Below are 25512 nucleotides of genomic sequence, written 5' to 3'. Positions count from 1 at the left end.
CTTTTAGTTAAACTAGGCATCTTGCACGCTCCTCGCCTGCTGCCCTAGCTCCCATTTATATACTGATGATGATGATTGCTGATTGGCTAAGTGGGCTCTGTGGTGGTGGTGGTGTGGCGGTTGCCCTCTTGCTGAACATGTAGCAGAGTGACAGCAGATCCCAGATGACACGCAAGGATGATCATCATGCTCACTGACTGCAAATGCACGGGCCATGATTCACATTAGTGCAAAGCCACCGGACAACATTTACTAAGCACTGACCTTCATTAGTAGTAGGACACAAACGGTTAGCAAGACATAACAATAATGCCAACTTCATTTACTCTTCAAATAGCAGCAGGCTAATGACACATATCTCTGATAGGTGTTACAGCTTGTAGTTGAAGCAAATGCAAGTGGCACTGCCAAGACAATTATAACTACTAAGAATCTCGCGTGCTACGTGTGCTGGATTCCTAAGGTGGAGACTCTGGAGACTGACACGGCCACACCACCACCACTTAGCCAATTTAACTAAAAGACACTGATGACATCACAGTTGCTCGAGTGACATCACTGCTGACATCACAACAATTGAGTGACATCACTGATGACATCACAATTGCCAAGTGACATCACTGATGACATCAAAATCGTGACTGAACCACACCGCCCACAGTCAGACACCACCCACAGCCAATTTCAACTAAGATTATTCAGTGGAATATCATCTTGGCTAGAGAAGTTCTACCACAATTAACTAGATAATATGAATAAATTGCTAAGATAACATGAGCTTCCAAATGGCAATAGACTACTAGGGGTTTCAACGGTTACAACATTTTCTAAACGTGTACACTGGACATTCTGGCAGCGTGTAACCGGTTAACCGATGTTTTTTTTTTTACCCGATAGTCATCTGTAGCTTACAGGCAGCAGATTGTTGTGTATGCGCCACGTCAGTGGGACTGGCCCTTTAAGAGTGTTACGACAGTGCCGTAAGGGGGGTGTTAGCCTGACCGTTTGACTGTTGTCATCAGAGTTGAGCCTGCTAGAGACGTAGCAGCATGAGAGTTTAGCCTGTACGACTCACAGCTGTTGTTAATAAAACGTTAAACAGCACGTCGTGGTCCGCCAGTTCTTCAGACATAACATTGGCGATGAGGATGATGGGACTGACGTTCTCACCGCCAGGACGCAGATTGAAAATAACGTTTAGCAGCGATAGCTAGCTTGATAGCTAACAGATAACACATGTACTGTGATAAAAGCACAACACTCACCAGAAATATTAAGTGTCTAACCAATCTGCTCTCACAATTGAGCCGTTCTGTCTCTGTTGTGATAGTTTCTTCATTATTAGTTGCCTGAAAACGAGAGCCCGCACCAGCGCCTTTCTGAAGCCACTGCTGAGTTAACGTTATTTTCAATCTCCTTCCCCGCACACTGTCCACTGGGACCACCAGCGCACCCCCAGTGCCCAACTGACAGGAATACGCTTAGCGGACACACGCGCACAATTTATTTTTGATGAGAAATGAATGATTGCGAGTCCAGAACACAGTAAAATCATTGTCAAAACTTTATTTAAAAGGACACAAAAATATGTGTAAACGGTTATTGGTTTTTCTAAGCGGATATGATTTAATATCTGTGTAGTCGTGTACACACGGTGACATCCCTATAGACTACCATTATACAAATTGCGTGACACACACGTTTCTTTGAGTTTTATATTTGTAAACTTGTACAAAGTAATGTTGAGGAAAAAACAGTTATTACAGAGCATTTTACAATCATTCCTCAGGAGGAGCAAGTATGTCAGACTTCATCGAGAGTGAGGCTGAAGAGTCGGAGGAGGAGGAGTTTGAGGAGAAAGACCTCAAGCCCAAAAAGACCCAGAGGTTTCTGGAGGAAGATGGTAAGATACATTGAATCATTTCTCCTTGGATGTGTATTGTGGGGGGGGGGGGTTTGTATGAGTTGTGTGACCCCACTCCTTGTCATCTCTCATCAGATGAAGAGGAAGAAGAGAACACAGAAGACCAGGATGAGCGAGGGAATTTAAAGGGACTCATTGATGATGGAGATGAGGAGGAGGATGAAGAAGAGCCTGGAAAGAGTGGCAGTGGTGGGGCCAGTGATTCAGAAGATGAAGTTAAACATCGACGCAAAAAGCGCAGTAAGTTCATCAGCTGCCCTAGAGGGATGTATATAACCGCTGCATATATATGGATTATTGGTTGTATGGCTTAAATAAGACACAGATAAAAGGGCTATCCTGGAGGTTTTCCTCCTCACCTCAATGACATAACATCTAGGGATGGGCATTTCTAGCAAAAACACTATTCGAAATTTGCTGGCCAAAGTCGACTTTTACCGTAATCGAAATTAGAAAATAAAAATAAAAATGTAAAAAAAATTAATGTTTTTTTTTTTTTTTTTTTTGTGAGTGAAATGTTGCATTGTCTCCCCTGATTCTAAGTCTAAGGCTTTATGAATTAATAGAAAAAGCTTCTGCTGTGGATTTTTAGCTCAAACAAGCATTGCACCACTGAAGTAAAGAACATGTTACATGACATTGACATTTTCGAAAATAAAAAACAGTTTTGACAATCATGAGTGGTTCATTAAATATTTAGTAGGCTCAGGTCTGGGTGCCAAAGGGGTGCCAAAGTCACCCCCTCTCCCTCTTCATGGGATTTCATCCGCCATTCATTTTTCCATAAATCTTGCTTAAAATGCTTATAAAAATTGTTTTACCGTAAATTCCGGACTATAAGCCGCGGCTTTTTTCCCGTTTTTTGGCCTTTTTTGGCCCCTGCGGCTTATATAACGGTGCGGCTTATCTATGGATTTTTCCAGCAAACGGCCACTCGGGAACCTCCAAAATCTATGGATGTTGGTATGAGGCAGAACGAGAGCAAGACAGACATTATGAGAGCGAGACCCTGATTGGATGATGTTGCAAAAAATGTGCCTCGCGACCTGATTGGAGCACTGTGCCACTACTCTCTCTCAGCCACTACGGTAAAACACCCTCCCTCCTCCCTCGCTCCGGGGGGAAAAAGGCAGCGATTGAGCCTGAAAGACAGTCTGAATGAAATTGAATGTAACATTCCCAATTCTATGTATTACATTCTAAAAAACTAACAGCAACATTTTGGAAGGCTAAGCCACACAACTAGCTCGTTGTAATCTAACATCATGCTTCAAAAGATGGAGAACTGGCTGTGTTACGACGATGGCGGCGATTGAGCCTGAAAGCCATGTCTGAGACAGTAGCGAGACAGGAACAACAACAACAGCAGCAGCAGCAAAGGATCATGCACAAACCCGAGACGAAAGGGACTGTCCGTCAGGGCGCGGACGACTGTGTCAGCAACTCCCTCCCGACTACCAGGAGAAAATTACAAACTTTGGCGAATTCACACAAAGAAAGATCAAGGAATATTCCATCGGACCGGAGCAGATCATAAATATGGATGAAGTGCCTTTGACGTTCGACCTGCCTCTCACTAGGACTGTTAACAAGAAAGGTGAATCGTCCATCACGTTGAGAACCACAGGTCACGAGAGAACGAATTTCACTTGTGTTCTTGGCTGCACAGCATCTGGAGTAAAGCTCCCGCCGATGGTGATTTTTAAGCATCTCACAATGTGTGATTTTGTCTGGGGATTAGTGACCTGACTTTTGTTTTGTTGAAATGTTAATAAATGGGAGCTTCCCCAAACAGCCATCTCTTTCCCGACAATCCCCTCTGTGCACGAAGCCTTACATATGGTAATTAAACATCAAAACACCCGCGGCTTATAGACCGGTGCGGCTTATATATGTAAAAAACAGTCAACTCTGCAGGTGCGGCTTATACACCGGTGCGCCTTATAGTCCGGAATTTACGGTACTTGCTCAAACCAAGCGATTCGACTATACTTAGAATCAGGGGAGACAATGCAACATTTCACTCACAAAAAAAAAATCGAATTTCGACTTTCAATAATAAAAGTCGACCTTGATAATAACAACGATTATTCGAAAATTCGAAATTCGATGCCCATCCCTAATAACATCGTTTGTTTCCCGACATCGTCTCCTGCTGTTTCAACACATTTCCATATCAGTAGTTTCCTGTTGGGCGACGTTTATCACTCAACTCTAGGGGTGTCACAATATATCGTCCCACGAAATTTCGCGATAGTAAAACGTCACGATATGTATCGTTGAGATGAAATCTCATATCGCGATTTTTTTTTTTTTTTTTTTTAAGTCAAGTCAAGTCAAGTCAAGTCAAATTTTATTTATATAGCACCTTTCATACACAAAGGCAATTCAAGGTGCTTTACAAAAAAATAATCGAAAAAACAAGCAGCAAAGCAATGCACATATAAAAAACACATAAAAAACACAGCCGACAGTTTTAGTTAAAATATATACTCAAATTAACAAACATGAAACATTATTTCTGTTTTAAATAAGTTACAAGGCACTCTTCAGTATTATTATTACATGTACAGTCCATTTGTTGGAAATGTACAGGAAAAATCTTTTTAAAATTACAGGCCGAGAGAGGCAGTAGTTTAGTAGCAGTTAAAAGCAAGAGTAAACATAAAGGTCTTTAGCTTGGATTTAAAAATAGGCAGAGTAGGGGCAGATCTAATGTGTTCAGGGAGTTTGTTCCAGTTATGAGAGGCATAGTGGGAGAACGCGGCTTCACCATGTTTAGATTTGGTCCTTGGGACAATTAGTAGACCAGTGCCTGAAGATCTCAGGGATCTGGATGGTTCATAGTGTAGAAGCATTTCAGAGATGTAGTGTGGGCCTGACCCGTTGAGAGATTTGTAAACTATTAGCAGAATTTTAAAGTCTATTCTAAGATTTACTGGCAGCCAATGCAGGGATTTGAGAACTGGTGTAATGTGTTCAGCTTTCTTGGTTCTTGTTAGAACTCTAGCAGCCGCATTCTGAATGAGCTGAAGTTGTTTAACAGCTTTTTTGGGAAGACCATTGAAAAGACTGTTGCAGTAGTCTAGCCTGCTAGAAATGAAAGCATGAATTAGTTTTTCAAGATCTTGTTTGGACATATAGCCTCTAATCCTTGCTATATTTTTTAGATGATAGAAGGCAGATTTTCTTATAAGCTTGATGTGGGAGTTGAAATTTAGATCAGAGTCAATAATAATGCCAAGATTTTTTACCTGGTCCTTTGGCTTCAGAGATAGGGATTCGAGGTGAGCAGTAACTTTGAGCCTATCTTCTTTTTTGCCGAAGACAATTATCTCTGTTTTGTCTTTATTAAGTTGGAGAAAATTCTGGCACATCCAATCATTAATTTGCGCAAGGCACTGACACAGTGACTCTATGGGGGCATAGTCATCCGATGAGAGGGCTATGTAGAGTTGGGTGTCATCTGCATAGCTATGATAAGCTATTTTGTTTTTTTGCATAATTAGGCCCAGAGAGAGCATATAAAGGTTAAACAGGACAGGACCTAAAATTGATCCTTGGGGTACCCCACATGTCATTTTGGTTTGGTCAGATGTGTAGTTGCCAATGGAGACAAAGTAGTTCCTGTCTTGCAGATAAGATCTGAACCACTCTACCAAATAGACTAAGAAACGTCTTTGTTTGTTGAAGTTCAATGTGTGGAAAGTAGTTCAGTTGAACAAGTCTCTGAAGAGACACATGAGAAGTTATACAGGAGAGAAACCATTCAATTGAGTTTCTGGCAAAACTGTTTACTTGACAGGAAAAACTGAAGATGCATAAAAAATAGACTAAGAAAAGTCTTGTTGTTTGAGTTTGAAGAAAAACTGAAGATGCATAATGATTACCGTATTTATACTGCTGAGAAACCTTTTAGTTCAAAGTAAATCTAAGTGACGGTGTAACTCATTCTATTTCAAGATAAGCCTTATCTCCAATCTCATGTTTTTTCTAGTTGTTATTGTGATAACAATTTCCCACAACAGCATGTTTTGTATTTGTGCATTTCAAATAAAATACTACTTTTCCAGTCATATATTGTCATTATTCAAGTTTAAAAAAATATTGTTAAAATCGTATCGTATCGTATCGTTATCGTGAACCCAGTATCGTGATACGTATCGTATCGTGAACTGAGTGTATCGTGACACCCCTACTCAACTCCCACCATCTTACACACACATTTCCCCAACAGCGCGAAAATAAAAAAATACAAGAGACGGATTGCTCGATACCACTGTTTCATGTCCGATACCCATACCATAACCTTGAATATCTGCCCATACTGATACCGATCCGAACAGTCTTTTGCCCCTCTCTTACAGGCCTACAACTAAGCTGTTAATAATGCATTTGTCTCGATGCACTTTGCTTAACCCAGCCATCTAAACACCATGCTCAAACTATGGAACAAATAGCATATTCTACTCCCTGCAACATGACTCCATTATGCAATAGCTTCTTTTGATTGATTCAAGCTTTTCAAGCAGTCGGCACCATTCTAACCATAGATATGATTCAAACATTGATAATGAAATTTAAATAGCAACTTTGTACATCTTGTCTGATCTACGCTAGGATTAGTGTTGTGTGAAGCAAGGGGACACAGTTTAGAAGTGGGACATGGTAGCCTATTTGTTTGTAAACACGGGACAAATGGTCAAATCTAGTTTTATTTCTCGTTTTCATAGAAAATGTGATTTTGGGATTAACGATATGGATACAGAAGCAATAGGTTGAGGCCACGTCTCGTCATAAACGCTGGTTTAGCTGGCTCAGCCTGGCTGGGGGCGGGGTCAGGGTGGGGTAAAAACCCCCATTCTACCCATTCAGCAAGGTTAGAATTGAGCTGATAGCCCAGCCCAGGCAGACACGATCGGGGATTTAACCACCGCAGTAAACGCACATCTGAGCAGACGTCTTGTGTTCTGCTCTAGAACCCCCAAACATGTAGTTTAGAGCCACAGCACCGTCTTTTGGTGAGTCAGCCCATGAGATATATGGGCGGTTTTACCCCACTCGCGCGCCAGCCGTTTAACATTTTGTGGGCATTCCCAGACATGCGGTCTGTCTCTATCGATAAAACACAGTCTGTCCGGGAGGGAGGACAACTATCGCGGCTGGGGCAGGCTGGTGAGACGGGCTAACGTTAATGATAATATGGATGTTAACGTCCATATTAATTGGCCATGTGCTTCAGCTGCGCGCTCGCTCCATGATGAGACTAGGTAACTCCAGCTCTTCTTCTGCCTTTACAAAACAAACAAAATCTCAACACTGCAGCACAGCTCTGTTTAGCCAGCTATAGTTTGTCACAGACATGCAGGCTTAGCTAAGGGTCTTACCTACATGTCTATGAGGAGGGCATAATATGTGTTCATAAGATACATAGCGTTAACTTAGTTGGTGGTCTAACCCAGTGGTTCCCAACCACCGGGCGAGCCCGGTCAAAAAATAAATAAATTTACAAACATTTTTTTACAAACTACAAACATAAATAAACGTCAACTTGAAACTATGTTTCAATTACCACACAGCCTATAATATTATAGCCTATGTTTGTTTGTTTGTTTGTTTGTTTGTTTGTTTATTTATTTATTTATTTATTTATTTATTTATTAAAATTGACAACCGGTCCGTGACTTTTTTTTCCATCTATCTACCGGTCCTTCACACAAAAAAGGGTGGGAACCCCTGGTCTAACCAGAACAGCCACACTACAGCCCAGGGGCCGGTGGCACCAACTGGTCTTACACTGGTCTTAAGCTAAGTTGGTCGTAACTTTACGACCTAACAGCTACGCCGGTTGCACCAAGACGGCTTAAGCCTTCTTTTCACTACGCCCAGGCGTAAGAGTTACGCCTGGTCAGGAGGAGGCGTAGCGCCTGCCTGTAACAGAGATCTCCGTGTCTTATCAGCGGAGACCGTTTTGAGTCCTTACCCTCATCGTCGTAACACAGCCAGTTCTCCATCTTTTGAAGCATGATGTTAGATTACAACGAGCTAGTTGTGTGGCTTAGCCTTCCAAAATGTTGCCGTTAATTTTTTAGAATGTAATACATAGAATTGGGAACGTTACATTCAATTTCATTCAGACTGTCTTTCTGGCTCAATCGCCGCCATTTTTCCCCCGGAGCGAGGGAGGGTGAGAGGAGGGAGGGTGTTTTACAGTAGTGGCTGAGAGAGCGTAGTGGCACAGTGCTCCAAGCAGGTCGCGAGGCACATTTTTTGCAACATCATCCAATCAGGGTGCATTCCCTGGCAATTCACATGGACGCGCATTGCTACGACCAGCATAGTTAAGACCAGACGTAAGCCATGTTGGTGCAACAGGCGTAAGTCCATGGTCTTAACTAAGACCGACGTAGGAGTTACGACCAGGCATAGTTAACACGTTCACTGCCAATGACGAGTTGAGTCGTCAAAAAAAATCCAACGGTTGACTGCCAATGACGAGTTGAGTCGTAAAAAAAAAAAAAAAAATTGGGGGGACGTGGATCAACGCCCCCCACGTCTCCTATAAAAATATTGGCGCCACCGAACGTGTACAACCCATTCCACCGACCCACTAAGTGGCGACAGTGCTCTCCAGACTAGAAAAAGCCGAGCCAAAACTGCAGGGGAACACGCGAGGAAACCATTCTCATACTGTAAAATGGATTGGCGAAAACGCTTTCGCTTTCGCGCATTATCGCGCTGGGAGCTGGCGGTGGGGGATTGCAAATTTGCATAATAGATTATGCGTGCAACACACTTTGAAACACGGCAGAAAGCCCACAATCGCAGCAGCTTCATTGCAGCTGAGCTCACAACCGAAACGACTCATGCAGACTTGCCCAAAGAGCAGCCGCCAGCAGCCAGGCAGCACAGACAGGCAGAGCCTCGCTTGTGACAAACGCTGCAAAGCCACCAGAGACACACCCATGGAGGGAGGAGTTTGAAGGAGAGGGGGGTTTCCTGCTGCTATGGAGGAAATTACTGTTCAAAACTATTGTTTAGATGTCTGACGTCTTACGCCAAAAATAAATGGTTAAAGTGACTGTTCTATCGAATTTCACAAAAAGCCATTTATCTCAGAATAAATTTTCAGATGCTGAAACCATGCTGTATTCTACTGCTAATGCCTACATAACTACTAACTCTACAAACTAACTCTTTTAGACAGAGAAAGCACACATTCTATTAGTTCTTTTGAGATCATTTGTGTTCACAAAATCTTAGCAGAAAAGAATCCTCGGCTCTTGAAAGATGAGCCAGAATCCTCAAAAAAAAAACTTGGCAGAACCTACCTACAGTATTGAAAAAACGGCTGGCAGTGAATGTGTTAAGACCAGTTGGTGCAACCGGCCCCAGAGGGAGCGCTTGTAATTTACACCGGCGCATGCTGAAACTGCCGAGTTTTCCTTTCAATTCTTGCTCCATAAAAACAAAAGGTGTTACCGGTGGGCACGTTATGTAATCGGTGTATGTCTCGCCACCGGGTAACGCCGGTAACACCGAATACCGCGACAAGCCTAGCGCCATGCATGCGGGGCCACCGACATCTCCACGACAACCAGATCCACAACAGAAGATAACTATTTTTCCAAAGGCAAAATATGAGGGGTCATCCATCTCTGAGCCACCATTTCTTTTGCAGCAGTAAGGCCCAGCAACAGGCAATGCCTCCGCCTCAAAGATACATTCAAACCAGTAAAATCATTTAACAACAAACCAGGAGAGCAAGGAACAGTGATTCCAAGCACTACGGACATCTTCCTGAGCCCTATACTACGAAGCTATCTTAACAGAGCCGCAATCTGTCACTTTGATCTGGTTTGACTGAACAGATTCTACTCGATAACTGAAGCTGGATTTATCTGGGATCTGCCTATGCACGCGCACGTTTTTCGCTCGTGCACAGGCGCGCGTCCACGCGAAAGAGGTGCGCTAGCCAATCACATTATGAACAGCTGAGTTGATCCACGGGCAGGCACACCCATTTCCTCATTCAATGAAAGCGCAGTGTGATCAGAGTTTTTAGCGGATATTTAACGTAGCCTATGTCAGAATGAAAATCCGCGTTGGATATAGTCTGCTGAAGGACTGTCTAAAGCTGCCGCTTGTATTCACATCAGTCATTTGATTTACTTTGATCAGCGATTTCTGTCTCCTACAGCAGCTTTTTGCGAGTGTAAATGTAAATGTGTAATCTCAGTCTATAAATTTCCACAATCTGTAAGCCTATTTAGACCATAGATTTAGAAACGCATGCTCAATGAATAATGATCTCTATCACTCATTATGTGTGTGGTTGCACTGATCGAATAATTCATATATAAAATAATGATAGCCTAATATAAAAGAGAAAACTGCTGAACTGAATTGAGACGATGCAGGCATAGTTTTCATTGATAAAAACTAGCCTATTTTTGCTCATATATTGGCATACAGCCTACAGGACACAGTTCCAGCTGAAACATGCAAGAGTAGCCTGCATATTTAGTATTGGGGCTATCCCATATTTATCCCATATCTATATTATATGTATAGGCTTTTCTGGCATGTAGGAGAATATCACCCTCACTCCATTTGAGGCTCCGTTTATGATATGCTCTGCGGTGATTAACACATTCACTGCCAACAGTTTTTTTTTTACTGTAGGTAGCTTCTGCCAAGTTTTTTTTTGAGGATTCTGGCTCATCTTTCAAGAGCCGAGGATTCTTTTCTGTTAGGATTTTGTCAACACAAAATATCTCAAAAGAACTACCGTAATTTCCGCACTATAAGCCGCACCGGAGTATAAGCCGCAGCAGCAAAATTGCCTGTTTGTTACATATATAAGCCGCACCGGACTATAAGCCGCAGGTGTTTTAATGTTTTTTTTTTTTTTTTTTTTTTAATTGTGTTTTAATGTTTAATTACCATATGTAAGGGTTCATGCACAGAGGGGATTGTCGGGAAAGAGATGGCTGTTTGAGGAAGCTCCCATTTATTAACATTTCAACAAAACAACATAACACAACACCACCTTTGTTTTTTTTTACAGTGCACACAGTGTCCGCGGTGTGGTGAAAAGAGGGCAAGAGAGGAAATTAAAACAGAAGTGGATTTATAGTTAGAAAGAGTGCTAAAGAAGAGAGATTTTTTTTTTTTTTTTTTTTTCTGAAAAAATCCATAGATAAGCCGCACCATTATATAAGCCGCAGGGCCAGAAAACGGGGGAAAAGCCGCGGCTTATAGTCCGAAATTTACGGTAATAGAATGTGTGCTTTCTCTGTCTAAAAGAGTTAGTTTGTAGAGTTAGTAGTTATGTAGGCATTAGCAGTTGAATACAGCATGGTTTCAGCGTCTGAAAATGAAAGGTGAGAAAAATGCCTTTTTGTGAAATTCGATAGAACAGTCACTTTAACCATTTATTTTTGGCATCAGTAAGACGTCCGACATCTAAACAATAGTTTTGAACAGTAATTTCCTCCATAACAGCAGGAAACCCCCCTCTCCTTCAAACTCCTCCCTCCGTGTGTGTTCTCCTCCTCCCTCCGTGGCTGCAGCGGGCGTGTCACAAGCGAGTTTCTGCTGCCTGTCTGCTGCCTGGCTGCCCCTCGTCGGGCGAGTCTGGATGGGCTCGCTCGTTTCTTGGGGTTTCGGTTGAGAGCTTTGATGAAGCTTTTGCGATTCTGGGCTTTATGCTGCGTGTTTCAAAGTGTGTTCCACCCAGTCTATTTTTGGAACCCCCCACCGTTGTGCGCCACCGTTGTGCGCCAGCACGAAAGCGTTTTCGCCAAACCATTCTACAGTATGAGAATGGTTTCCTCACGCTTTTTGAAGGAGAAGAAAAGCCAGCACTCTCAAAAATGTCCTTTTGTTAATTTAATTGAAGCAGATGGCAGGTACAAACGTTTCGACAGAAGTCTTCCTCAGTGTACGACTGGTACACTGAGGAAGACTTCTGTCGAAACGTTTGTACCTGCCATCTGCTTCAATTAAATTAACAAAAGGACATTTTTGAGAGTGCTGGCTTTTCTTCTCCTTCATAGACCATTTTGAGCCGTGCACCCACCAACTGTTTTTTGTGAGTGTGCTTGCTTTTCCCCTTTTTCATTCCTCACGCTTTTCCCTGCAGTTTTGGCTCGCTTTCTCTAGTCTGGAGAGCACTGTCGCCACTTAGTGGGTCGGTGGAATGGGTTGTACACGTTCGGTGGCTCCCATATTTTTATAGGAGACGTAAAAGGGTTTGATCCACGTCCCACCGTCAAATTTTTTTTTTTTTTTTTGACGAGTTAACTCGTCGACGGCAGTCAACCGTTGTTGTTTTTTTGACGAGTTAACTCGTCGACGGCAGTGAACGTGTTAATAGTGATCATATTTATCCACGCATCGTTCAGCTGTTAAGACATAAAGTGGTAAGTAGGCTTAATTTAATTATGTAGCCTACAGAGCAGGGCCCGAAATTAACTTTTTGACCCACCGGCCAGTGGCGGGTAGATGGAAAACATCTACCCGCCAAGCATATTTCTTACCGGCCAAAAAAAAAAACACATTTTTGTGTCACATATATCCATATATATCAATTTTTTTCAGTACATTTCAAGTAGATAAGGTATTACGTTGAAGAATACACACTTAAATAAGAGGCCAGAGTAAAATTTGAAGCAAATTATTTTAATATATTGATTGATGATTGATTACTCAATACATGTCAAGTCAATCTTGAGCTTAAATTGTTGTAAAAAAAACAACGCAGCTAAAAGTAATAACTGCGACAGTCTCAGTGCACAGCGCACAACTTGGGCTACACACCTTTCTCTCCCACTCACACCTGGCACCTGCGTTAGCTCTCCTGCACTCGTTCTCCGCTCCGCTTCGGCTTTATTGGTGGGTAAGCATTTTGATTCATCTCCTCATCATAGCTCGGCAACAAGCGCGAGCGATTGATTCATTGATTAATTCGCCCGATGTAGGCTGGCAGAGGTTAAAAGACGCTTTTTACCTCCGCTAAAGTGACGACTGCATTCCATTCCACTCCAGTCATGTTTGGTAGCCTATATAAGGCAGAGCCAGAATGAAACAGCCTCACAAAGCACTCGTATTAGCCAGCTGCGCACCAAAACACACATAACTATTATCTCCTCGTATATACTGTATCATACGAGTGGTGTCCGCAACAAGTGCGAGCGATTGATTCATTGATTAATTCGCCCGATGTAGGCTGTCAATTTAGCAGAGGTTAAAAGATGCTTTTTACCTCCACTAAATTGACGACTGCATTCCATTCCACTCCAGTCATGTTTGGTAGCCTATTAGCCAGCTGCGCACCAAAACACACATGATAACTATTATCTCCTCATATACTGTATACTGTATCATACGAGTAGTGTCGGCAACAAGTGCGAGCGATTGATTCATTGATTGATTGATTCGCCCGACGTTCGGCTGTCAATTTACCTCCGCTAAATTGAGACTGCATTTCATTCCAGAGGCACGTTTGGTAGCTTATATGGGAGAGCCAGAATGGAACAGCCTCAGGAAGCACTCGTGTTACAGTATACTACTGCACTGAACTAACGTTAATTTCAGACTGCTTCCTTGTATATTGTGGCTGGGATCAGTGCTCCGCAGCGCACTCCCAGCGTTTAACAGTCGGAAAAAGACGCTTGGTGGACACAGGCGGCTACACACAGTTTTAATATTACATGACGACTATTTTGCGACCCGCCACGTGGCGGAGAGACGCCAAACCTAACACGCCAAAGCTAAAATATGCCCGCCATTGGCGGGTGGCGGGCTCTAATTTCGGGCCCTGCTACAGAGCCACAAATGTTTTTCTTGTTCTATTCTCAGTTGACTGCAATCTATTTTTCATATGGCGATCTTATATGAATGGTGAGTGACTCCAGAGAGCCGATTATATGGGTCTGTCATGGATTTTGATCTTGACCAGGTTAGCTTTGCAGCGTGAGTTGCCACGGTGATTGAACTAGGTTAGAAGTTAACTTGCTTTGTAGTACGGCTAAACCAGGTTTAAACCCAAACTTATCAGGATCAACCTAAATCTTGCTTTGTAGTACAGGCCTCTGGTAACTTCTCCCCAAAATAAAAACAACGTCCGAGCATTCCCAGAGCATAATGTACAAAGGTACCTACCAGGGGTTGACAGGGGGCATAATGTACAGTTAGGAGTAGGAGACATCTTCATCTGAAATAGTTTAAGAGGGGTACAGTTAGGGCTGTGAATCTTCACTGGCCTCACGATTCGATTCGATTACGATTCAGAGGGCTACGATTCGATTCGATTACGATTATCGATGCATCTCGATGCATCTTAAATCGATGCGTCACTTTTTTCCGCAATACATTATTTATTTTTTCTCACTTTCTTTTTTCTCACTGTGTGGCTACTTTTAAAATAAAAGTGCATTTGGAATTGCATTGTATTATGATCCATAATTAAAATAAACAACTGCATGTACTTCCATTATATTTTATTTGATTATAAAAAAATAAAAAATAAAAAATTAATAATCGATTTTTGACATTTGTGAATCGATGCAGAATCGTGCACGTCCGCATCGCGATGCATCTTATAATCGATTATTTTTGACACCCCTAGGTACAATATAGTCTATGGGCATAGTTGTAGTGAATAAATTGGTGATTGGGGTTCCTGGAAGAAAAAATTATATTGTTCCACACCGTATCCCAATTGATTGTATTAGATGAAATTGAGAGATCCCTACTCCAGCTGACATTAAGATGCAGTGGTTTTTCTGCTGCCTAATTACTTTTTTTAACACGTTCACTGCCAATGGCGAGTTGAGTCGTCAAAAAAAATCCAACGGTTGACTGCCAATGACGAGTTGAGTCGTCAAAAAAAAAAAAAAAAAAATTTGACGGTGGGACGTGGATCAATGCCCCCCACGTCTCCTATAAAAATATTGGAGCCACCGAACGTGTACAACCCATTCCACCGACCCACTAAGTGGCGACCCCAAGAAACGAGCGAGCCCATCCAGACTTGCCCAGCGGCCGCCAGCAGACAGGAGCAGCAGCAAAGCAGTGAGCCTGGTGACGCGAGGTTACAGCAGCATCAGAAACGAGCTTGTGACACGCCCGCTGCAGCCAAGAAGAACACACACGGAGGGAGGAGTTTGAAGGAGAGGGGTGTTTCCTGCTGTTATGGAGGAAATTACTGTTCAAAACTATTGTTTAGATGTCTGACGTCTTACTGATGCCAAAAATGAATGGTTAAAGTGACTGTTCTATCGAATTTCACAAAAAGCTATTTATCTCAGCTTAAATTTTCAGACGCTGAAACCATGCTGTATTCAAGTGCTAATGCCTACATAACTACTAACTCTACAAACTAACTCTTTTAGACAGAGAAAGCACACATTCTATTAGTTCTTTTGAGATATTTTGTGTTCACAAAATCTTAGCAGAAAAGAATCCTCGGGTCTTGAAAGATGAGCCAGAATCCTCAAAAAAACCCTCTGGCAGAAGCTACCTACAGTAAAAAAAAAACGGCTGGCAGTGAATGTGTTAAGTGTCCCAAAATGGTGTAAATGCCCCCCTATAACATTGTTCAGAGTCGTGTGTCTGCATGGCTGTTCCAACATTGCAAAAAATGCTTCTCCACTGTGCACACATGAGACTCAGCAATGTTACTTTACATTTAATACATTTTCTTGAGAGGGTTTTTCACATTGGATGCACTGGGATATATTGCATTGGTCAGTTTAAAGAAAATGTTTTGTAGGCAGGTGGAAATTCAGTGCTTTAAACTATCATCCCTAAGTTGTTTTATCAGATTTTTCTTCCTCTTTGCAGATTACGATGATTACCTGGATGACGATGATCTTGACCTAATTGAGGAGAACTTGGGAGTTAAAGTGAAAAGGAGGGTAAGAATTGTTTCCCCTTTCTGTTTTTCTGTACTAATGGTGGACAGTTGTACCTTTCCGCATTGTCGTTGACTTCAAGCATTTTCTCGTTTTTGTATAACACTTTAAAAAGTTAAATCTCTGGACCTGTCTTCCTTCATAGAAAAAGAAATATGACCGTGTGAAAACGATGGACGATGACGAGGACGATGAGAAGGACTTGATCGCCGATGAGATCTTTCATACAGACGGAGATGGATCCGGAGAGCTGGAGGAGGGAGAGACGCTTGATGTACCTCTCCAACGACCAGATATCGATGATGAGGGAGAGGATGAGGAGTCAGGTAAGGCGATGGCTTTTTAGAGCTTTCAGAGGTGTATCCAAAAAGCTAGGACACAATAAGTTAAACTGTGCTTTTTGCTCCGCAGACATAGACGATTTCATCGTAGACGATGACGGCCAACCCATCACCAAGAAGAGGGGCAAGAAGTTTTCAGGATACACAGATGCGTGAGTGTCTTTGTTTTCAGTGTATATCTTTGTCCTTGCTTGGGGCAGGTGATAAAATTGCAAGGGAAGAGCTTGTTGTTGCCTCCATATTTCCCACAACATAATTAACTTAAAGTCCCTGGAAACCAGAAATATTTTTTTATTATTTAGCATTTTGAGTTCATCACATCACAGGAACCTATGTTAATAAGCCACCAGCCAAATTTGAACGATGATGAACGTCGCAAAGTATATAAATTTAGGTTTGACAGTCATGGCAAAAGTCATGAGAATCAATTGGATTTTAGAGTGTATTTTCTCCCGCGGACTGTGTGGGCGTGTCCCGTCTGCAGCAGGTCGCCTCCGAGAGAGAGAGGAAAACGGAGAGAGAGAAGGAAAGAGAGATGGAGTGTGTGTGTTCGCGCGTTGCTAGGCGCATAGCCTACTGACAGAGAGGAAGAGATCTCTGCTGCTGCGAGTGCACAGCGCTACTGTGTGTGTGTCAGTGTGTGTGTGTGTGCGCGCGTGCATGCGTGTGTGTGATTCGATTAAATCTTATGACGTGATAAGATCATGCATTTTAGCACCGCGCGCACCACTCTCTTCAATGAGGAAATGGAAATCCAGACCTTGTAGAAAAGTGTCGATTTTTGGGGTTAGGGTTGAAAGTAATGTCAACTAGGTACTTTCTGAGACACACAATTACTCACATAAGACCCTACATTTAATAGTTAGTAGTTTAGTAGTTAGTTAAAGGTTTTTGTGGATTTTGGTTTCCAGGGACTTTAAGCTAAAGATGGAGTTACAGTCAAATTAAACACCTAACGGCAAATTAACTGTTGTGAAAACTGAGTGAAGGAACCTGTCATCTCTTGCTTCACATCATCTATTTTCCTGCAGAGCCCTCCAAGAGGCCCAGGAGATCTTCGGCGGCGACTTTGATTTAGCAGACTTCGACATGGAAACCTATGATCAGGGTGAGGAGGAGGAAGAGGACCAGGATGACGAGAGCTGGGAACGACCCAAGAAGCAGACGAAGAGGAGGCAGGGGAGGAAGAGCATCTTTGAGATCTATGAGCCCAGCGAGCTGGAAAGCAGCCACATGACCGACCAGGACAATGAGATCCGCTCTACAGACATGCCCGAGAGGTTCCAGGTGTGTGTGTGTGTGTATTAATTTGCATGCATTTGCTTGTGCATTGTCTGTCGTCGAAGTAGAAGACTGTGGCCAAAATCCAAGTGAAAGCTACACTCCTTTATTGATTTCACAGATTCACTTTAGTCATGAAAGGTGAATGTCGATGAAGGGAGGAGACGGGTTTAAAGATGATTACCGTAAATTCCGGACTATAAGCCGCGGCTTTTTTCCCGTTTTTTGGCCTTTTTTGCCCCCTGCGGCTTATATAACGGTGCGTCTTATCTATGGATTTTTTCCAAAAAAAAAAAAAAATCTCTCTTTTTTAGCACTCTTTCTAACTATAAATCCACTTCTGTTTTAATTTCCTCTCTTGCCCTCTTTTAACAACATAACATAACATAACATAACACAACACAGGTAAGCAGAAAGAAAAAGACGAAGCAATCACGCCATGAATGAGGAAATGACTCACCTGCTGGAGGCTGGAGATACACGCTTGGGCTAAACTTTTACTCCGTGAAACACTATCGATTAAGTCCGACATCGCTCAGAGGTTTTGAGCAGCTTGAAAACAAGTTTGAAAACGTGCAGAAGTCCATCCACTCACTCACTAAAGAAACTAAGGCAACCGTGAACAGAGTTTATAATGCGGAAAAGCGCATCGCGCACTGGAGGACAAAAACAACACAGTGAGTCCGAAAATGGATAAAATGCAAAATCGAAACCCTGCACACGCAGGTTGATGACTTAATCAGCAGGAGTAAAAGAAATAACATTCGCCTGATCAATGTAAAAGAGGAGCTGAGATTGGTGACATGGACGCTTTTGTGGCAAAATCCTGTGTTACATCCTGGACCTGAAGGAAGGCGAGAAACCACCAGAGGTGGACAGGGCACACCGGGCGCCTCGGCCACGTCCAGACCCCGGCCTGCCACCGAGGGCCATCTTCATCTGCCTACTCCGCTGGCCCGACCGTCAACTCATCCTCCAGGCTGCGGGGAAGAAGCCCCTCACCTGGGAGGGTACGCGCTTTTTCGTCCCGCAGGACCTCTCCGCGTTGGTGCAACAGAAACGCGCAACATACAACAGCATCATCGAGTCAATGGATATCGCTTTGGCGTACTGTACCCAGCGAGACTCGTCATAACCAGACCGGACTATCTTTAGCACTCTTTCTAACTATAAATCCACTTCTGTTTTAATTTCCTCTCTTGCCCTCTTTTCACCACACCGCGGACACTGTGTGCCCAGCGGCGGAACAAGAGCTCAAAGTGAAACTGCCGAATATCTTTTGAGTTGGACTGGTCAATAGTACTGTGAGTAACTAAAATAAAAAAATAAAAAACGGAATTCTCTCTTCTTTAGCACTCTTTCTAACTATAAATCCACTTCTGTTTTAATTTCCTCTCTTGCCCTCTTTTCACCACACCGCGGACACTGTGTGCACTGTAAAAAAAACAAAAAATACCACAATGTGTGATTTTGTCTGGGGATTAGTGACCTGACTTTTGTTTTGTTGAAATGTTAATAAATGGGAGCTTCCCCAAACAGCCATCCATTCCCGACAATCCCCTCTGTGCACGAAGCCTTACATATGGTAATTAAACATCAAAACACCCGCGGCTTATAGACCGGTGCGGCTTATAGAAGAAAAAAATAGTCACCTTTGAAGGTGCGGCTTATAGACCGGTGCGTCTTATAGTCCGGAATTTACGGTAAGTCTTGAAACGTCGACATGGATTGTGCATTTTGTTATAAACATAGCTGGTTGTAATGTCTTCATCTGTCTGAGTGCCCGTCTTTCTCAGTGCCTGTCTTCCTGAGTCCCCGTCTTCCTGAGTGCCTGTCTTCCTGAGTGCCTGTCTTTCTGAGTGCCTGTCTTCCTGAGTGCCTGTCTGTCTTCCTGAGTGCCTGTCTTCCTGAGTGCCTGTCTTCCTGAGTGCCTGTCTTCCTGAGTGCCTGTCTTCCTGAGTGCCTGTCTTCCTGAGTGCCCGTCTTCCTGAGTGCCTGTCTTCCTGAGTGCCTGTCTTCCTGAGTGCCCGTCTTCCTGAGTGCCTGTCTGTCTTCCTGAGTGCCTGTCTTCCTGAGTGCCGTCTTCCTGAGTGTCTTCCTGAGTGTCTGTCTTCCTGAGTGCCTGTCTTCCTGAGTGCCTGTCTTCCTGAGTGCCTGTCTTCCTGAGTGCCTGTCTTTCTGAGTGCCTGTCTTCCTGAGTGCCTGTCTTCCTGAGTGCTGTCTTCCTGAGTGTCTGTCTTCCTGAGTGTCTGTCTTCCTGAGTGTCTGTCTTCCTGAGTGCCTGTCTTCCTGAGTGCCTGTCTTCCTGAGTGCCTGTCTTCCTGAGTGCCTGTCTTTCTGAGTGCCTGTCTTTCTGAGTGCCTGTCTTCCTGAGTGCCCGTCTTCCTGAGTGCCTGTCTGTCTTCCTGAGTGCCTGTCTTCCTGAGTGCCTGTCTTCCTGAGTGCCGTCTTCCTGAGTGTCTTCCTGAGTGCCTGTCTTCCTGAGTGCCTGTCTTCCTGAGTGCCTGTCTTCCTGAGTGCCTGTCTTCCTGAGTGCCTGTCTTCCTGAGTGCCTGTCTTTCTGAGTGCCTATCTTCCTGAGTGCCTGTCTTCCTGAGTGCTGTCTTCCTGAGTGTCTGTCTTCCTGAGTGTCTGTCTTCCTGAGTGCCTGTCTTCCTGAGTGCCTGTCTTCCTGAGTGCCTGTCTTCCTGAGTGCCTGTCTTCCTGAGTGCCGTCTTCCTGAGTGTCTTCCTGAGTGCCGTCTTCCTGAGTGTCTGTCTTCCTGAGTGCCTGTCTTCCTGAGTGCCTGTCTTCCTGAGTGCCTGTCTTCCTGAGTGCCTATCTTCCTGAGTGCCTGTCTTCCTGAGTGCTGTCTTCCTGAGTGTCTGTCTTCCTGAGTGTCTGTCTTCCTGAGTGCCTGTCTTCCTGAGTGCCTGTCTTCCTGAGTGCCCGTCTTCCTGAGTCCCCGTCTTCCTGAGTGCCTGTCTTCCTGATTGCCCGTCTTCCTGAGTGCCCGTCTTCCTGAGTGCCCGTCTTCCTGAGTGCCCGTCTTCCTGAGTGTCTGTCTTCCTGAGTGCCCGTCTTCCTGAGTCCCCGTCTTCCTGAGTGTCTGTCTTCCTGAGTGCCTGTCTTCCTGAGTGCCTGTCTTCCTGAGTGCCTGTCTGTCTTCCTGAGTGTCTGTCTTCCTGAGTGTCTGTCTTCCTGAGTGCCTGTCTTCCTGAGTGCCTGTCTTCCTGAGTGCCTGTCTTCCTGAGTGCCTGTCTGTCTTCCTGAGTGCCTGTCTGTCTGTCTTCCTGAGTGCCTGTCTGTCTTCCTGAGTGCCTGTCTGTCTGTCTTCCTGAGTGTCTGTCTTCCTGAGTGCCTGTCTTTCTGTCTTCCTGAGTGCCTGTCTGTCTGTCTTCCTGAGTGTCTGTCTTCCTGAGTGCCTGTCTGTCTGTCTTCCTGAGTGCCTGTCTGTCTGTCTTCCTGAGTGTCTGTCTTCCTGAGTGCCTGTCTGTCTTCCTGAGTGCCCGTCTTCCTGACTCCCTGTTCTCTGTCTTGTAGTTGAGATCCATCCCTGTTAAACCTGCTGAGGACGATGAGCTGGAGGAGGAAGCAGAGTGGATCTTCAGACATGGCTTCTCCACCCTTACTATCTCCATGCAGGTACGCCCTTTGCCATACAGACTCAGGAAACACACACACACACACACACACACACACACACACACACACACACACACACACACACACACAGAGTTCCATGTATTCTTCAACAAAACAAAGTAAATTGTTGGATTCCACCTTGTTGGACAAATCATTAGAATTGTGGACATACTTTATATTCACATACCATGCATACACATCAGCCACATTTCCAATATGCTTAATAACATGTTTTTAGTCTTTGACATTTTGGCTGAAAAACGGTATGACTAATGAGATCACATACACAACATTCCCTTGATTGCCATATATTTATCTAAATACTTTACCTTCTTATATTTCTGTATTCAGGAGAGCACAGATTATCTAGACAGAGGGACAACTACAAACTTCAGCAGGAAAGGCCCCAGCACAATTGCCAAGATCAAGGAGGCCCTCAACTTCATGAGGAATCAACAGTTTGAGGTACTGGCTGACCCAAAACCCATATGATGGAATTCTCCCATCTGTCCCCTTCTTCTAGAAACGATATGGCAAAACAGCTTGTCAATGTGGTTAATAAACTGTTGCTCTATCCAATGTTCCTCGCAGGTTCCCTTCATAGCTTTCTACAGGAAGGAATATGTGGAGCCAGAGCTGAACATCAATGACCTGTGGAAGGTGTGGCAGTGGGATGAGAAGGTATGCTTGCTGTTGTTGTTTTCACAAAGCAAATCGATTACATACTAACACAATCACTGACATGATTTGCTTTGATCACGTCTTGGTGTCCAAACGCCACTTCCTCTCTCTTGACCTCTAACCCCCCCTGACCCACCAGTGGACTCAACTGAAAACCCGGAAGCAGAACCTGACTCGTCTGTTCCGGAGGATGCAGTCCTACCAGTATGAGCAGATCTCCGCTGACCCTGACAAGCCTCTGGCTGATGGCATCCGTGCTCTGGACACCGCTGATATGGAGAGGTGAGTCTGGAGGGCAGAGGTGGAAGGGATGAAAGAGGCTTAATCTCTTTTCAAGATTCAAGATTCAATACTTTATTGCCATGTCAACAGAGTTGATTGAAATTTGTTTCAGTATGTACATGAGTGTGACTGATCTTAGGAGTTCATAGCAAGGGACCTCAAAAGAAATAAAGAATAAGTGATAAAGTACAGAGTTCGCAGAGTGATGGGCAATAAACTAGGGCTGAAAAACTCAATGCGAAATGAAAAATTAACGATCAATTATCGATTATCGATAGCGTAATAATATATATATATTTTTTTTTTACTCTGGTCTGGTAATAACGTTGCGCGTTCTCGGCCAGCTATAATGGCGATGCCGCTGTGTTGTAAGAATATCAGACACTAGCGCTGTGGCCAGGTAAACAAACATGTTACATGTCAGGTTACATGATACAAGGCAATCGGCGTGCCTGAGCTCGGCGCGTCCTTATAACGTCATGAGCGTGCCCGCGGTAACGTTGACAACCACAGTCACAGCCTTACACTAGCTAGCTAGGCTACTGTACTCACATTTTGAAAGTAGGACTCAGCTCACCGGCCGCGGCTTCCAGGCTTATAAACTCGTGACAAAAACCTCATCTGTCCTGATGGTCGAGTTCCATCCAGCTGCTCTCAGAGTCCGACGCGTGGATATTATTATTTGCCACGAGATGTGTGTGAATTGATTCAGGTGGGCGTTAGCAGCTAAAGGCTAGCTGAGTCCATGCTGACTGCTGCTACTTCATAGTTCATAACGTTATAAACAAATAAAACGACTTGAATTCACTTAAACACGTGTACCGTTACTCACACTTTGTTGAAAATTAGGAGAGAAGTGTACGAAGTGTCATAGTTATAACAGCCTCACTGAGGTCCGCAGACCGCTGGGTGCGTTTGTTTGTGTCCCCGGCACATGCCGGTGTGAATTCCCCATGTTTAAAACAGTTTTCTTGGCACAAAGGCCCCCGTCCAGCAGACTATATGAAGCTCCGCCTCACGTTAGTCGGCTGTGCAATGGAGTGGTGCGAGGAGGAACGAATTCCACCCAAACCTAGTCCGCAAAAAAACAAACCATAATCGATAAAAATTCCACATGATCGAATTCATTCCTCAACGATCAATGATCGATTATCGATTATTGATGAACATCCCTACTATTCACCTCTCCTCACACCTCTTGTTCTGCTCTATTGCTGTAGACTGAAAGATGTCCAGAGCCTCGACGAGTTGAGCGACGTGTACAACCACTTTCTGCTCTACTATGGCCGAGACATCCCAAAAATGCAGAATGCTGCCAAGACCAGCAAAAAGAGGCTCAAGAGGATCAAGGAAGTGTCAGAGGATGGTAAGAGGAGTGGCTTGGTGAATGGAAGGGTCCATGGGCCAATGTTATGGATGAATGGAAGAATGCAGTTTTCTACTACTTGTTCAGTTTTCATAGGAATTACTTTCAGTTGTTGAAAGTGTTTGGCCTTTTTTTTTTTTCATGTTCTTTTTTTGGGTTTTCCCTCTATAGGTGATGAGGAGGAGGTGGAGGTAGAGGAAGAAGAGGAACACAAAGGACCTGACCTCAAGCTGGCGTCTCGCAGGGACATGTACAGCATCTGTCAGAGCGTAGGCCTCGGTTAGTCACCTTTCCTACCTGGAACACTATTCAGATATACATCTCCGGCCATACAACCTCGTACACTGGATTGGGAAAAACACATGACAGATTGTTAGGAATGGCCACCAATTACTTTATCCTACACTTTCTCACTCGGTTATTTCCGTTTCCCCCACTGCAGATGGTTTGGCCAAAAAGTTTGGATTAACTCCCGAGCAGTTTGGAGAAAATCTGAGAGACAGCTACCAGCGTCACGAGACAGAGCAGTTCCCTGCTGAGCCTGTGGAGCTGGCCAAAGATTATGTTTGCAGGCAAGCTTCCGTGAACTCCCACTACACAGTTATCCTCTGAACATTTTGAAAATTACATTGAAAAAGTAGTAGTATTAAAAAAAAAGTAAAGAGTATTTTTCCACTCTTCTCGTGTATTAAGTGAGGGTTTCCATACTGAGCTTTCTTTTCTGCACTCTGCAGTCAGTTCACCACTCCTGAGGCAGTGCTGGAAGGGACCAGGTACATGGTGGCCATGCAGATTGCGCGTGAACCTCTGGTCAGACATGTCCTCAGACAGACCTTCCAGGAGAGAGCCAAGATCAACATCAAGCCTACCAAGAAGGGCAGGAAGGTACAGACAAATGTTATGTTTGCTCATGAAATGTAATTGGATGCCAATGTGTGCTCTGAGTACAATTCTAAATTGACCTTCATTACCCTTTGCCTGCTGGCTGTAGGAAGTGGACGAGGCTCACTTTGCCTATTCATTCAAGTATCTCAAGAACAAGGCTGTGAAAGAGCTGAATGGAGATCAGTTCCTGAAGATGTGCCTGGCAGAGGAAGAGGGGCTGCTCACCATTGACATCTGTATTGACCTTATAGGGGTCAAAGGGTAAGAGGGATACACTGAACTAAAATAAGGGGAAAGATCTGTAACTCAAAGACATGAGTTAGGTCAGTTTAATGGTCGGTATGCTTTGTCAAGTCTTGTCAAACCAAAACCCATCATCAGAATCAGAATCAGAAAGACTTTAATGAACCCCGGGGGGAAATTGGGACAAGTTACAGTTGCTCGTTCACATAACACACATAGCATAAAATAAAATACAGTAATGCGATAGTAAAATAAGCAGAATAAGAAGAAAGAACACAACATAGCATGGAATAAACAGTATAAACAGTATAAATAGTAAACAGTATTAAATGCGGTAGGAGCAAAATAGTGGAGTACGTCCAAGTAAGCAAATCCGTAGAGTAAGTATACCTTACGTGCCAATTGTCTTTATTGCTTATCAATAAGCATCAATATCCTGAGGTTAAATATCCTGGACTTAGATGTGTGGAGTCATGCTCTTATGAACTACAAACTACAAACTAAGGCTCATAACCCCTCTCAACTCTCTTCCCAATGCACCTTATTTGGCCATAGGACATTTAGCAAGCACAGGATCTGATGTAACTATCCGTTCCTTCCCTCCCTTATTCCTTAGGTATGCCGGTGACCAGACCTACTTTGATGAGATCAAGCAGTTCTACTACAGGGATGAGTTCAGTCACCAGGTGCAGGAGTGGAACAGGCAGAGGACCTCAGCCATCGAGAGATCCCTCAACCAGTTCCTCTACCCTCAGATGGCCAAGGAGCTGAAGAGCAAACTCATCGCTGAAGCCAAGGAGAACATTGTCAGGGTAACTTGGCCTGATATCCAGTATTAGCCCTATTTCCATGCACATTTCATTTGATAATCTAGCCACGTGTGTATCTTGTGTAAAATGTCATTTAATAAACATCTTTTACCATTGATTTTTTTTTTTTTTTTTTTTTTTTTTTTTACGCATG

General features: G+C 43.7%; 1 protein-coding gene across 1 annotated transcript in view; it reads left to right on the top strand.

The window, feature by feature from the left end:
• The window catches only part of supt6h (SPT6 homolog, histone chaperone and transcription elongation factor), a 75119-nt gene that overhangs the window by 987 nt on the left and 48620 nt on the right, over window positions 1-25512 (top strand). Inside the window, exons 2-17 of the mRNA XM_083642348.1 lie at window positions 1790-1903; window positions 2000-2164; window positions 15776-15849; window positions 15992-16172; window positions 16258-16339; window positions 17219-17474; window positions 20991-21092; window positions 21444-21557; window positions 21684-21773; window positions 21913-22055; window positions 23276-23421; window positions 23593-23700; window positions 23864-23993; window positions 24156-24306; window positions 24413-24567; window positions 25166-25361. Of these exons, the coding sequence (XP_083498474.1) occupies window positions 1801-1903; window positions 2000-2164; window positions 15776-15849; window positions 15992-16172; window positions 16258-16339; window positions 17219-17474; window positions 20991-21092; window positions 21444-21557; window positions 21684-21773; window positions 21913-22055; window positions 23276-23421; window positions 23593-23700; window positions 23864-23993; window positions 24156-24306; window positions 24413-24567; window positions 25166-25361 (2196 nt within the window). The 5' untranslated portion in view covers window positions 1790-1800. The remainder of the gene's footprint in view (window positions 1-1789; window positions 1904-1999; window positions 2165-15775; window positions 15850-15991; window positions 16173-16257; window positions 16340-17218; window positions 17475-20990; window positions 21093-21443; window positions 21558-21683; window positions 21774-21912; window positions 22056-23275; window positions 23422-23592; window positions 23701-23863; window positions 23994-24155; window positions 24307-24412; window positions 24568-25165; window positions 25362-25512) is intronic.

The sequence above is a fragment of the Poromitra crassiceps genome, assembly GCF_964638095.1.
Source record: "Poromitra crassiceps genome assembly, chromosome: 1".
Taxonomy (NCBI): Eukaryota; Metazoa; Chordata; class Actinopteri; order Beryciformes; family Melamphaidae; genus Poromitra; species Poromitra crassiceps.
Note: the sequence above shows the minus strand (reverse complement) of the source record. Positions and strands in the feature narration are given on the sequence as shown.